The following is a 14903-nucleotide window of genomic DNA, read 5'->3' as shown; positions in this document are numbered from 1 at the left end:
TGTGGAACCTATCTGAGTTAGTATTGCATCACAGTGTGTAAAATTCAGATTGTGTTTAGCATTTAATCTAATTTACTTTACTAGTCTGCTGTTTCTTTGTTCCTTTGGCTAGAGCCTGAATACACATTCAGAAAATTAACCTGAGATAAAAAACTCCTTTCAAGACAGAATTACCTAGATTCGTTTAGATTCATGTTCCTCAGTTTCTGGTCCTGTGACCAGCAGCATCTGCATTGCTTAGGAGGCTTGTTAGAAATACAAGATCTCAAGGTGCCTGGGTGGCTCAGTTGGTTGGGTGTCTGACTTTCGATTTCGGCTGAGGTCATGATCTCAGGGTCATGGGATCCAGCCCCGAGTCAGGGTCTGTGCTGAGTGTGGAGCCTGCTTGAAATTCTTTCTCTCTCTCTCTCAGCTCCTCCCCCCACCCCTCATGCTCTCTCGCTCTCTTTCTCTCTCTCTTAAAAATAAATAAATAAATAAATAAATAAATGAAAGAAAGAAAGAAAGAAAGAAAGAAAGAAAGAAAAATGGAAGATCTCAGGCTTCAGCCCAGACCTAGTCAGTCAGAATTCTGTGTTCTACTAAGATCTCCACCTGATTAGCATACACAAGAGAGGGTGAGAAGCAAAGCTTCAGATGCTTTTTTACTGACTGACACATAGGCTTTGAGGAGATTTCTGGTGCCAGCCTAATGTTGGAAGAGAAAAGCAAAAGAATTAACTTGCAGTGGGCGCCTGGGTGGCTCAGTCGGTTGAGCGACTGCCTTCGGCTCGGGTCATGATCCTGGAGTCCCGGGATCGAGTCCCGCATCGGGCTCCCTGCTCGGCGGGGAGTCTGCTTCGTCCTCTGACCCTATCCCCTCTCATGTGTTCTCTCTCTCTCATTCTCTCTCTCAAATAAATAAATAAAATCTTAAAAAAAAAGAACTAACTTGCAGTGAGTTATGGTTCTGCTCATGTGCTTTCTTCCTGCCAGAAGCAGCTTGACACTCTGTCTTTATCTTCAGCCCTCTTTCCAAATGTTTTGACAATGCAGATAGTTCTGAATGGTTCTAAATGATTCTCTAAACTTGAGTAGAGGCCTCCTAACTTGCAGTTAGAGAAGTCTGCATGGAAGGGACAGGTCTCCCCTCCAGGTGATAGTGTGAGCCAGGCGGGTCGCTGTCCACTGTGCCCAGACTCAGATACGCAGGCTACGCTGTGCCATGATCCCGCCCAGACTCTGTAGTTAAGCTCTGCGAATTGAGAATGAAACTGCCACTTGTCTGCTTAAAGCTTTCTATCCTAAGGAATCTCAAGCCTTTGCTAATACATGGACGGGATTAGAAGCTAAAATCCAGGATAGGTTTTTTTTGAGATCTTGATTGCACCATATTTTAAAACATTAAAGTCCTTCTACATTGTGTACTGGGACTGAACCAAACTGTTGCCCTGAGAATTAGGAAAGGAGAACAATGTTTTATTTTTTGCTGACCAGAATAAGATTAATGCCAAGAAGAAAAATAAGAAGCTCTAGGTCCTGTTTTATATTTATTCATGGGATATAATCATCTATTGGGTTAATTAATATCTTGTAACACTCATGTCTTTGTGAGAAAATTGAGTATACTCCACGATGCAGATATTGTTTGAGTATAAGAGCTGAGGGATCTAATGAATCCCTATTTTAGTGGAAGGATATAAAGTTATCCAATGGGATTTTAATAAACACGTACATTACAGTGCATCTTAACTGGTTACAATAGTGACTAACCTGATTTCATTCAGGTCTGGGAGGGCCGCTATATTGCCAAAACCACTTTGACTCATTTGAGCTGTGCCTTTCAGAGTAAGAGACCAAATCCTGGTTCTGACAACCATGACAGCAGCTGGTCCATTTATAAGTAAATACATTACAGTTGCAGGAAGTAAACATGAGAAGCTGGAGTTAGGGGCCCTAACCCAGTCTGAGAGATCAGGAAGCCTCCCCAGAGAAGTGGTGGTGAGCTTGCTGTTCCCTACTCTGATGGAGAAATGTTTTTGCCCCTTCTCTGGGAATTCCCTTTTTTCTCTACATTCACACTCCCCGCTAATGCCCCAAACTTAATAGTACAGATAAATTTTTCATCTTGAATTCCTTTGCCATAGAGTGTGCATATCAGTTTTCAAATACCTTTATATCAAAATTCATCTCTGCACCCCAAAACTGCTAGAACTCATACAGGAATTCAGTAAAGTGGCAGGATATAAAATCAGTGCACAGAAATCAGTTGCATTTATATACACCAACAACAAGACAGACGAAAGAGAAATTAAGGAGTCGATCCCATTTACAATTGCACCCAAAACCATCAGATACCTAGGAATAAATCTAACCAAAGAGGCAAAGAATCTATACTCAGAAAACTGTAAAACACTCATGAAAGAAATTGAGGAAGACACAAAGAAATGGAAAAACGTTCCATGCTCATGGATTGGAAGAACAAATATTGTGAAGATGTCAATGTACAATCTACACATTCAATGCAATCCCCATCAAAATACCATCCACTTTTTTCAAAGAAATGGAACAAACAATCCTAAAATTTGTATGGAACCAGAAAAGACCCCAGATAGCCAGAGGAATGTTGAAAAAGAAAAGCACAGCTGGTGGCATCACAATTCCGGACTTCCAGCTCTGTTACAAAGCTGTCATCATCAAGACAGTATGGTACTGGCACAAAAACAGACACATAGGTCAATGGAACAGAATAGAGACACCGGAAATGGACCCTCAACTCTATGGTCAACTAATCTTCGACAAAGCAGAAAAGAATGTCCCATGGAAAAAAGACAGTTTCTTTAACAAATGGTGCTGGGAAAATCGGACAGCCACATGCAGAAGAATGAAACTGGACCATTTCCTTACACCACACACAAAAATAGACTCAAAATGGGTGAAAGACCTAAATGTGAGACGGGAGTCCATCAAAATCCTGGAGGAGAACACAGGCAGCAACCTCTTCGACCTCAGCTGCAGCAACTTCTTCCTAGAAACATCACCAAAGGCAAGGGAACCAAGGGCAAAAATGAAATATAGGGACTTCATCAAGATAAAAAGCTTTTGCATAGCAAAGGAAACAATCAACAAAACCAAAAGACAACCGACAGAATGGGAGAAGATATTTGCAAATGACATATCAGATAAAGGGCTAGTATCCAAAATCTATAAAGAACTTATCAAACTCAACACCCAGAGAACAAATAATCCAATCAAGAAATGGGCAGAAGACATGAACAATCATTTTTCCAAAGAAGACATACAAATGGCCAACAGACACATGAAAAAGTGCTCAGCATCTCTCAGCATCAGGGAAATCCAAATCAAAACCTCAATGAGATACCACCCCACACCAGTCAGAATGGCTAAAATTAACAAGTCAGGAAACGACAGGTGTTGGTGGGGATGTGGAGAAAGGGGAACCCTCCTACACTGTTGGTGGGAATGCAAGCTGGTGCAGCCACTCTGGAAAACAGTATGGAGGTTCCTCAAAAAGTTGAAAATAGAGCTACCCTACAACCCAGCAATTGCACTGCTGGGTATTTACCCCAAAGATACAAATGTAGTGATCCGAAAGGGTACGTGCACCCCAATGTTTATAGCAGCAATGTCCACAATAGCCAAACTCTGGAAAGACCCCAGATGTCCATCAACAGATGAATGGATAAAGAAGATGTGGTGTATATATATATATGTGTGTGTGTGTGTGTGTGTGTGTGTATATACACACACACAATGGGATATTGTGCAGCTATCAAAAAAGTGAAATCTTGCCATTTGCAACGACATGGATGGAACTGGAGGGTATTATGCTGAGCGAAATAAGTCAATCAGAGAAAGACAATTATCATATGATCTCACTGATATGAGGAATTCTTAATCTCAGGAAACAAACTGAGGGTTGCTGGAGTGGTGGGGGGTGGGAGGGATGGGGTGGCTGGGTGATGGATATTGGGGAGGGTATGTGCTATGGTGAGTGCTGTGAATTGTGTAAGACTGATGAATCACAGACCTGTACCTCTGAAACAAATAATGCAATATATGTTAAGAAAAAAAAGAAGAAGATAGCGGGAAGGGAAAAATGAAGGGGGGGAATTGGAGAGGGAGACAAACCATGAGAGACTATGGACTCTGAGAAACAAACTGAGGGTTCTAGAGGGGAGGGGGGTGGGAGTATGGGTTAGCCTGGTGTTGGGTATTAAAGAGGGCACGTTTGCATGGAACGCTGGGTGTTATATGCAAACAATGAATCATGGAACACTACATCAAAAACTAATGATGTAATGTATGGTGATCAAGATAACATAATAAAATAAAATTTTTAAAAATTCATCTCTGATTAGCTTGCTGCCCAAGTTATTTCAGGTCGAACCTTACCTGACATCTGGTGGTCTAGCCCACGGTTCTAGGTGGTTCATGCTGCTTCCAAGGAAAAGTTCATCAGAATGCACAGAGGTTCTTTTTCTCTCATGTAGTGAAAACTCAGAATGCTACGGCTCCTCTACTTAAAATGACCGATTCTATATACAGTTCCAAGGAGATGCACTCCTTCTTCATTTTTTTTAATAATAAACTTTAAATTTTAGAATTGTTTCGATTTTTTAGAAAAACTATAAAGACAATAGAGAATTCCTGTATCGTCCTCACCTGGCTTCCCCTGTTTGTTAACATCTTACACTACAATATGGGGACAGATGGTACATTTGTCTCAACTAAGGCCCCCACAATGTTCCATTGCTGTGAACTAAACAGCTTCATTTTGACTTCACTAGTTTTTCCTTAATTTCTCTTTTGTATTTTAGGATCCTGTCCAGGACAGCACACTACATGTAGTTGTCATGTGTTCATAGTTTCCTCTGGGTTATAATAGTTTCTCAGACTTTCTTTGTTTTTCATGACCTTGACAGTTTTGAGAAGTACCACTCAGGCATTTTGTAGGCTGTCCCTCAGTTTGGGTTCATCTGATGTTTAGGGAGGAAGATGACAGAGGTGAAGTCGACCTTCTCATCACATCACATCAAGGGTACATGCTATCAACATGACTTAGCACTGGTGAGGTTAACTTTGATCATATAGTTAAGGTCCTGTTTGCCAGCTTTCTCCATTGTAAAGTTATCATCCATCTCCATACTCTACTCTTTGAAAACAGGCTGCTCGGCTCAGCTCTTACTTGGTGGTAGGGGGAGAGGGAGGGAGGCTTACATTGCTTTTGATTCATTCAGTCACCAAATATTTTTGAGCTCTTACTATGTGCTGACACTCTGCTCTGCCCTGGGAACAAGATGATGAACACTACTTTGTCCCTGATCTTGGTCTTCCATCTAGAGGAAACACAGCCCCAAAAAACAAAGACAAGTGAATATCCTTTGAATATGAGGAAGGAAACAAACTAGGGCATGGAGGGTGAAACATGGAGCCTGGTCAGTAAGGGGAAACCCACCTTACATATGGTGGCTGGGAAGGACATTTCTGAAAGGAGCCATTCAAGCTGACTGCAGACTAACAAGAAGCACTTACGCATGCACAGAGTGAGGGGAAATGCATTCTGGGAAGAAGGAACAGCAGCTCATGCGCAGATCCTGAAATGGGGAGGAGGACGGCATGTTCCAGGAACAGACAGCAGAGCAGCATGACTGGACAGAGGAAATCTCATGGGTAGAGGTGTGATGTGAAATTGGCAAGCATATGGGGACTTCACACTCCCAGGTCTCCATTCTTAGTTTTAAGGTAGAAAAAAGCTCAAGCTATAATTTTAAAAATCTAATTCTTCTCCTTTTATCAACACAGAGACACTGATTTAGATGTGGATAGAGGGAGGGCAGATGGAGAGAAAATAACTTGAAATCCTTTCCAAACACAGAAAGCTTATATTTATATATTATATTATATTATATATTATATATTATATATTATATTAATTTTCATTTATCAGGGAAAATTTCCTAATACTTATAAAAATAAAAGGTAGTATTTCCACGCAATAAACTTTGGCCTAAACACAAAACAAAAATTTCTGAAAAAAAGTTCATAAAAGTAAATTCTCCTTCCACCCTATCCATTATTCAAATCAATTCACCAAACCCTCTATCTTGAGAAGAAATCCTTAGAGAAGTGGTTGTATAAGCACTGTTATTAAAAGTCACCATACACGTTTGCTCCCAGTTTATTTCTCAGTTAAAAATACTTTAAGATGGGGTGCCTGGGTGGCTCAGTCGTTAAGCGTCTGCCTTCGGCTCAGGTCATGATCCCAGGGTCCTGGGATCGAGCCCTGCATCGGGCTCCCTGCTCAGGGGGGAGCCTGCTTTTCCCTCTGCCTGCCACTCCCCCTTCTTGTGCCCTCTCTCTGTGTCAAATAAATAAATAAAATCTTTAAAAAATAAAAAAAAATAAAATAAAAACACTTTATGATAGAAAAAACACCGTAAGATTAAAATATCCTTCTTCAATCAAGTTTTAAGAATCTACTAGTTTTTTGGCAAAATGCATGGCAAGTTTTAAAGCATATCTACCACAGGGAAACTGCTGAGGAAAATAGCGAAAAGCCAGATCATTTCTGAGGGCCCATTTCTATTAGTGATTTATTAACGAATCATCGTACTATGTAGTTTCTTTCATTTCCTCTCCATAACTGATGAAGGTGATTTCTTCTATTTACAAGTATGCTTTTATGCAAGTGAAGTGTAACATAGATCAGGGTTTGGCAAACTTTGTCTGTAAAGGACCAGATCATACACATTTCAGGCTTTTCAGGGCATATGGTCTCTGTAAGCAGCTACACAGCTCTGCTGTGAGGATGAGAAAGCAGCATAGACAACACATAAATGTGCGGCTGGGCTCTAATAAAATCTTATTTATGAACACTGAAATTTGAATTTCATATAATGTCCATATATCATCAAATATTCATCTTTCGTTTGTTTTCAACATTTAAAAAAGTAAAAGCCAGGGGCGCCTGGGTGGCTCAGATGGTTAAGCGTCTGCCTTCGGCTTGGGTCATGATCCCAGGGGCCTGGGATCGAGCCCCGCATCGAGCACCCTGCTCAGCGGGGAGCCTGCTTCTCCCCACCCCACCCCCAACCGCTTCTCTCCCTGCTCATGCTCTCTCTATATATATATCTCTGTGTCTCGAATGAATAAATAAAAAAAACTTAAAAAAAAAAAAAAGTAAAAGCCAGTCTTAGCTTATAGGTTATAAAAACAGGCTCTGGGCAGGATTTGGTCTGTAGTTTGTGGATCCCTGCATATTATTGTGTGTGTGGCCCCCTTGTCTTTCCTCCGAGTAGAGAGAGGGCTGATACTACTGCTAAGTCTCATTCATTTGCTGCCATGAGTGGGAAAGAACGAGGTGGCTTTACAACCAATGGTTGTAATTGCTTCTGTCCTCGAGACTATTTTATCTCCTGATCTGTAATCTGGGTTTTTCACCTGTATGTCCAGTTGGTGAGCTTCATCCATCATTGAGTCCTAGGATACAGAAAAAAGCTGAGACCTAGTGTAGGAAGAAAAGGCTTAGCTTACTTAGTGTATGGACTTCTGTTCCTTTTTTAACTCTCTCTTCCACTTTCTAAGCACAGCCATAACAGCATTTGGCTCTCCCAAGATTCCTCATGTATAGGGTCCTGTTTTCTCTGTCTGGAATGCCCCATTCCCACTCCCATGCCATCACCCCGTAAGGCACCACGTTCCACTTTCCTAGTCTCGTTAGACTTCAGGAGTGCAAGTGCATGTCCTCCTGTGCTCCTTTGGTATTTATCATGGGAATTGTGTAGAATGTTTTAGAATTACTGTGTTTATAGTACACAGACATACTTGAAGGAAACGTGGTAAGTTTTCCCCAAATTGACGACAGTCCTAAAAGTTTACATGACTATAGCAGTCAGGAGAAGGGAAGCTGAAAGAACAGAAAACTTTTCTACTAGACTATCAGAAAAGAAAGTCATCATTATGCTAGAGGAACGACTGTTATCTCTGTATTCTCTTTGTAGAAAATATTCTAGAATTCTTATAGAAGAGGTAATCAAAGATTATGCAGCCAGAATTGTAGAAAGAAAAGTATTAGAGAGGTGTGTCAGTTAATAAATACGTTACATTATTTTTCTGAATTTAATATTATTTGTCCTATTTGTTAACTTTTAAAAATTTGTGATTTCTTTTGATTTATTTTCTCATTCTGAGTTCACTTTTGTACTCAATTTTTATTCATAATTTTGTATACTTTTTCAAAGATTTATTTTAGAGGGAGAGTGTGCACGCAAGCAGGGGGAAGGGGCAGAGGGAGAGAGAGAGAGAATCTCCAGCAGACTCCCCGCTGAGCACAGAGCCCGACACGGGGCTCGATCCCAGGACCCTGAGATCATGACCTGAGCCAAAATCAAGAGTCAGCCACTTAACCGACTGAACCACACAGATGCCCCAATTTTGTATACTTTTTCAAAATAATAACTCCCAAATTGTTTGACCTTCACCCTTAAAAAGTTGTCCCTCCATAATCATAATTACAAAGAATTATCAGTTCTGGGGCACCTGGGTGGCTCAGCTGGTTAAGCTCTTGGGATTCTCTCTCTCCATCTCCCTCTCACCCCTCCACACCCCCACCCTACTCTCTCACTCTCTCTAAAATAAATACATAAATATTAAAAAAAAAGAATTATCAGTTCTGCTTAAAATCTTACTTTGAATTGTGGTGAAGAAATCACACATCTGCAGCATAAATTAAATTTGGCAGTTTTGAGTTTGGAAGAACTGAAGGATACATGGGCGTGGGTGGGTGTTTTGTACATTGTCTTACCAGGTAACTAATCGTGTGTGAGAGTTTGAACACAGTGCATCCTGTGACAGCTTTAATTGTAAGCTTTGTGACCAGTTCTTATTCTTGAAAAATTTAGACTGTGTGGGTGATAATTACATAATTATTCAAATTATCAAAAGAAGCTACAAATTAAAGGAGGCATTTCCTGAATAAGATTATATATCATAAGTATAGAACTTAAGTGATTGAATTCTTTCTCAGCAAGCCACAGGGCAACTTAATCCATCAAGCACTAGGGAGTGCAAGGTAATAGAGGGTAGCGAGGGGGAAGAAAGCGGAGTAGGCGATAGTCCCTTCATATTAATTGAAGGGCTTCTATTGCTGTGTGGCAATAAGGCAGCTCCAGTCATAAAGTATTCTGCTAGGCTGTAATATGTTGATATGTTTGACACTTCTGCTTTATAATTTTCTTGTGCATTCTGTAGCCTTTTATACATCCTTTAAGTATAATTCTGTCAGCTTTATTAGTATATCCTCACACATCTTTGGAGAATGATGTCATCAGAAACATTCATTAGAAATGAAAGTCCGGGGCGCCTGGGTGGCTCAGTCGGTTAGGCGACTGCCTTCGGCCCAGGTCATGATCCTGGAGTCCCGGGATCAAGTCCCACATCGGGCTCCCTGCTCAGCAGGGAGTCTGCTTCTCCCTCTGACCCTCCCCCCTCTCATGCTCTCTCTTTCTCATTCTCTCTCTCAAATAAATAAATAAAAATCTTAAAAAAAAAAAAAAGAAATGAAAGTCCATGTCCCTTAGCTGGCTGAGCAGATAAAAGCCTGTGAAAATGCTCTGTCATCGTACTCCAACTGAGTAAAATTGCAGCATAGATTTATCTTTTAATTGTTCTAAGTATTATGGAGGTGATCTGGACCAAGCACAAGTAGTGCTAACAGCATTTCTGTAAGTGTGTGTAATGGTTACCTCACCTGCCAGCTTGCTGGGTACCCACTGGGGGCAGCTGTGGCTTCTGCTGAAGGTCTGAACACTCAGAGTTGCAGCCTGTGCTGGGAAAGATGAAAGCCAAATGACACTGAATAGAGAGAATACCCTGAATGTTGGAAGGAAGGTGTCAGTAGCTATTGAAGATCCAAGATACTTTATGTAAACGTAAATAAGAAGACAGTAGAGGGGCGCCTGGGCGGCGACTCTTGGTTTCAGCTCAGGTCCTGATCTTGGGTCGTGATCTCGGGTCATGAAATGGAGCCCCATGTCGGGCTCTGCTCAGCTCAGAATTCTGCTTGGGATTCTCTCATTCTCCCTCTACCCCTCCTGCTTGTGTTCTGTCTTTCTAAAATAAATAAATAAATCTTGAAAAAAAATTAAAAAAAAAAGACAGTAGAAATGTAGGTCAGTAGTCTTAGAAAAGAATTATTGGCATAAAAATTTGGAAGGACACAAATTGAAGTCTTAAACCTAACCAGGCATCTGAAGCCCCAATATTTATAAGAATATCATTGCATTTTTAGTAGGCTAGTAAAATGATTGTCAAAATGTATGTTGTGTCTCAAATCTAAATGAAGACTTGTGTTAAACCCAATCTGCCTAGAACGCTGATTTTAAAATTAATGATTTGTTATTTAAATGGAATTATTTTTATGATATATAAGGTAGCATTTATTTGTTTTTAGTCATTTTGATTCTATTTACTTTTGGTATTTAATTTGGATAGAAATTATGTGCTGTAATAGAGAAGAGATTTCTGCAAATGCATTACTTCTTTAATTCAATACATGGTTTATATACAACTGTGTAACAAGTGGGGCAGTTACAGAGATGTAGTCCCTTGTCCTTAACCTCTAAAGGATCTGAAATAAGTTAAAGGCACAAGGGTTTTGCTCACCCTAAGTTGAATATGAGTGCAGCAATTGAAGAAGTATCCCAGTATGTTCATGATTTCATCAGAATGCTTTCAGGAAATAGAAACCCATTCAAGGTAGAACCATTTAATATATATATATACACACACACACACACACACACACACACACACACTTATAGAACCGTTTAATATATATATATGTGTACACACACACATCCTGGAGAATTGCTAGAAGGTAGAGAGTGCTAGCAAAAGCAATGGATTATCTGAATATTCAGGCCTTAGGAAGGTGGAAACCAGGTCAGTTCAGGGGACTTCATCTGCAAAAAGACTGTCCTTCCTAGTGCTCTTTCATTAATGTGACTTATCCCATCAACATATGCTAGTTTCTTTCCAGGACCCTCTCCCAAGTGATTGTTTGTTAAAGTCCCAGCAGAAGTATCTGATTGGCTCTCTGCCTATACTATGGGTTGGTTGTTCCTACTGGGTTAGGTTCAGGCCACTGTGGTCTGGGAAGCAAGTCTCCTGATCTTCTGGACTGCCTTGCTAGACAAGGACTGTGAGCATGACCTGCTGAGCTAGGACGGGAAGTTAACCATAGTAGGTGGCTGATATATTGAATGAGAACTTAATAAAATACACTCATAAAGGGAGCTATTATGTCTGCTGGAATACTCATAGAAGAAGGCTTTGTGGAAGAAATGGCATTTAAATTAGGTTATAGAAATTGGGTTGGATTTATATGTTAAGAGCAAATAAATGAAGAAGGAGGGAGTTGTAGGTAGTGAAGCAATTTGAGTCAAGCTGTATGGGTTTATGCTTGGCCCGTGGGCAGATCAGTCCAGCTCAGTGATCCTTAGTGTAGCTGCCCTGAATCACCAAGTAGCCTGGGTCAACACCTGGGATCCAACCTAGACGGATTGACACAGGATCTCTGGGGTTTGTATTCAGATTATTCACAGTTTTTAAAAGTTCCCCCCAGATGATTTCGATGCAAAGAGAGGTTTGAGAACTCCTGGGCAGCTTGAGAGGACAATATATTAAGAATTCATGAAATGGGGTTGGATAGGGGTATTTGAAAAAGACTGGAGGCTTTCTATATCAGGCTAAAGAGTTTCTTGACTGTTTCCTGTAAGTAAGGTGGAGCTGCTAAGTGTTATATTTTATTGGTTGCCACCATTTTCTGAGCCCAGTGTAGCTGCATCTATTAGAGACCTTTCAGGGCACTAGACAGAGAGGGAAAGGAAAGAAGTAGGGTCTAGATATATGTGGCACAGCCCTTGGTACTCACTAAGAATGTCATTTATTCATTGTTTTTCCTCTGTAGGAATAGACGTCCTAATTCCAGATTTACTAGGAAATATTGGAGCTTTTGTACAATTCTTTTTTCTTCTCTCTTTAGGGGAGTCGGCTGCATCTTTGTTGAAATGATCCAAGGGGTTGCTGCTTTTCCAGGAATGAAAGACATTCAGGATCAACTGGAACGAATATTTCTGGTAAGTTCTTCACAGAGTGCTTCTGAGAAAAATTGGTTTCTAATTCATCCTTTCATGACAAGTTGTACAGTGCTGGTGGAAAATGATTTTACACAAATTTATTGGTTGTCACATTTAATTCTGATGTATTTTTTGCACCTTTGAAAAAGCAGGAAATTAGTTAAGAATTGTGTTTTTAAACTACTGTACACAAATAATGTGCCAGAATGGTAGGAAATGATAGGCTGTCTGCTGTAATGTAGAATAGTGGGTTAAAAATGGGGGCTCTCGCAGAAGAATTTCAATTTATGTGGATGGCCCTGCCCCTTTAAGTGGGTGGAGCTTAACTCCCTCCCATCTCCACCCACTTAAATGCGGGCCTTGATTGGTAACCTTTTCCATCAAGTAGAGCTTGGAAAAAGGAGGGTAACTTTAAAATGGAGAGCAGGCAAACCACCTCAGCCAGGTCTTCAAGGCTAGCCTCATCAAAGATGAGTCACACTGGTAGCCTGAACCTTTGCTATAATGTGCCAACTGTCTCTGTGGTCTTCCTCTCAAAAACTCTAACCCTAGTCTAATCACAAAAAAACATCCCGCAAACTTGAGGGACATTCTACGCAATACTGCTTAGTACTCCTCAAAACTGTCAGGGTCATCAAAAACAAGGAAAGTCTGAGAAATTGTCATAGCCCAGAGGAGGCTAGGGAGTGTGACAACTCAACGTAATATGGTATCCTGAACGGAATCCTGGAACAGAAAAAGGACATTAGGGAAAACCAGTGACATCCGAGTAAAGTGTGCAGGTTAGTAAGTATCCGTGTACAATTAGTTGTGAAAAATATACCATTTAATTGAAGATTTAAAGAGGAAACTGGTGAGGGGTATGCAGGAATTCTCTGTACTGTTTTTCATAACTTTTCTATCAATCTAAAACTATTCTAAATTAAAAGCATTTCAATTTTTAAAAATCTGCATGAAGAGAAAATAAAATGTGTTCTGGTGCCACACAATCTGGGTTTATCACCTGCACTGTCACCTTGGACAAGGGACTTAATTACCTGAGCCTTAGTTTCCCTTGGGAGAAATGAAGGCTAATAACAGCACCCATCTCATAGGCTATTTTGAGGAATAATTGACTTAATACACATAAAACGCTTTTAGAACTATGCCTGGCACAGAGTTGATATCCCACAAGTTATTATTTTTATCAAGTCATTTTATACTGAATATTTTTATTCAGTAGAACTTCCACATTAGCTAATATTCACATACACCTATTTTTTAAAACATGGAATCAGAGCTAGACAAATTAAGGTCTTTCGTAAAAGGATTTAAACTATATATATTGTAGCAGTCAATCACATTATCATACTTTTCCCTTCTTTAATAAGACTCCCATATGAATTCACTGGGGCAAATTTTAGTATGGACCATAACAAGAGATAAACTTATCCTATAAGCATGTATTTTAGGTGTGCAAATGCAGCATTAAAATAGAGCTTTCATATTAAGTATAAGGACCCTGGAGGGTGTACTGATATGAATTGAGACACTCCATCACTACTGTGTTCACCTTGACGTTAGCAGTAAAATGATTACAGAAAGTGGACAATGGAACTAGAGAATCAAAGCACATGGAATTCCTCCATGCTGTATCCTGTACCTCAAGTGCCCCTATAAATCATAGCAGGTGGACAACTTCTTCCAGGTGTTGCCATATTGATTTCTTCTCCCAGAAGCTGTCTGTATCCACTTTCCTTTTAATTTTACTGAATTATTTTTTACCCATAAATTCCCACACTGAATGTTAAAATAATATCTTATGATTATAAAAACAATGCATCTTTATAAAGAAAATTTCCAGTGTCAAAAAGGATAAAAGCTGGGGCACCTGGGTGGCTCAGTTGTTAAGCGTCAGCCTTCGGCTCAGGTCATGGTCCCAGGGTCCTGGGATCGAGCCCCGCATCAGGCTCCCTGCTCAACGGGAAGTCTGCTTCTTCTTCTCCCACTCCCCCTGCTTGTGTTCCCTCTCTCGCTGTGTCTCTCCCTGTCAAATAAATAAATAAAATCTTTAAAAAAAAAGGATAAAAGCTGAAAAATCACCCTTTGTCCTAGTAAGCAGAGAAAACCACATTTAGTGTTTTTACATATATCCTCCATTTCTGTACACGTTAAGAAAAATTGAATCATATTTTATATACCTTTTATAACTTTTTTTCACTTAAAAACATGTTATTAACACCTTTCATTGAAAAATGAATCCAGAAACTTCTCGTTCTTAATGACAAAGGAGTGTTTTATTGAATGGATGAGATGTTATTTGCTTAATCAGCCCCATGTTAATAGCTTGTTTACAGTTTTTAACTATTATTAAGTGCTGCCAGATACATCCTTTGCATACTAATCCTCTTAGTTAAAAATAATTATTAGAATTCAAAGTCCTTAATTCAATAACATTTAATTTTCATAAATTTATTGACTGTTCTTATACTTTGATCCCTTCATCTGAAGTCATGAAATACTTCCTTCTCTCTGTTCCTAAGAAAACCTCTTACTGAGTTGATTGAGATTGTACTGAGCCTGTAGATTATATTAGGAAGAAAATATATAAAATTGAGCTTTCCCATTTAAGAATAAATTATATTTCTTTATTAATATTTTATTGTCCTTTGCATAAATGTACGGTTTTTATAAATATTTTCTTTTCCTATTTTCTACTTAAGCTTTTATTTTCATTGAATTATTTTAAATAACTTTCCAGAACTATTTTCTTAAAAATATAAT

General features: G+C 39.6%; 1 protein-coding gene across 6 annotated transcripts in view; it reads left to right on the top strand.

Moving 5' to 3' along the window:
* CDK14 (cyclin dependent kinase 14) overlaps positions 1–14903 on the top strand; it is a 550615-nt gene that overhangs the window by 335855 nt on the left and 199857 nt on the right. For all 6 annotated transcript variants that reach the window (XM_054505309.2, XM_054505308.2, XM_064575299.1 and 3 more), the window contains one exon: positions 12047–12140. In XM_054505309.2, coding sequence (XP_054361284.1) covers positions 12047–12140 — 94 coding nt within the window. The remainder of the gene's footprint in view (positions 1–12046; positions 12141–14903) is intronic.

The sequence above is a fragment of the Mirounga angustirostris genome, unplaced genomic scaffold (assembly GCF_029215605.1).
Source record: "Mirounga angustirostris isolate CCGP_5_RB_7025 unplaced genomic scaffold, mMirAng1.0.hap1 SCAF_12, whole genome shotgun sequence".
NCBI classification, from domain to species: Eukaryota; Metazoa; Chordata; class Mammalia; order Carnivora; family Phocidae; genus Mirounga; species Mirounga angustirostris.
The sequence above is the reverse complement of the archived record's forward strand: the minus strand, read 5'-3'. Positions and strand labels throughout refer to the sequence as shown.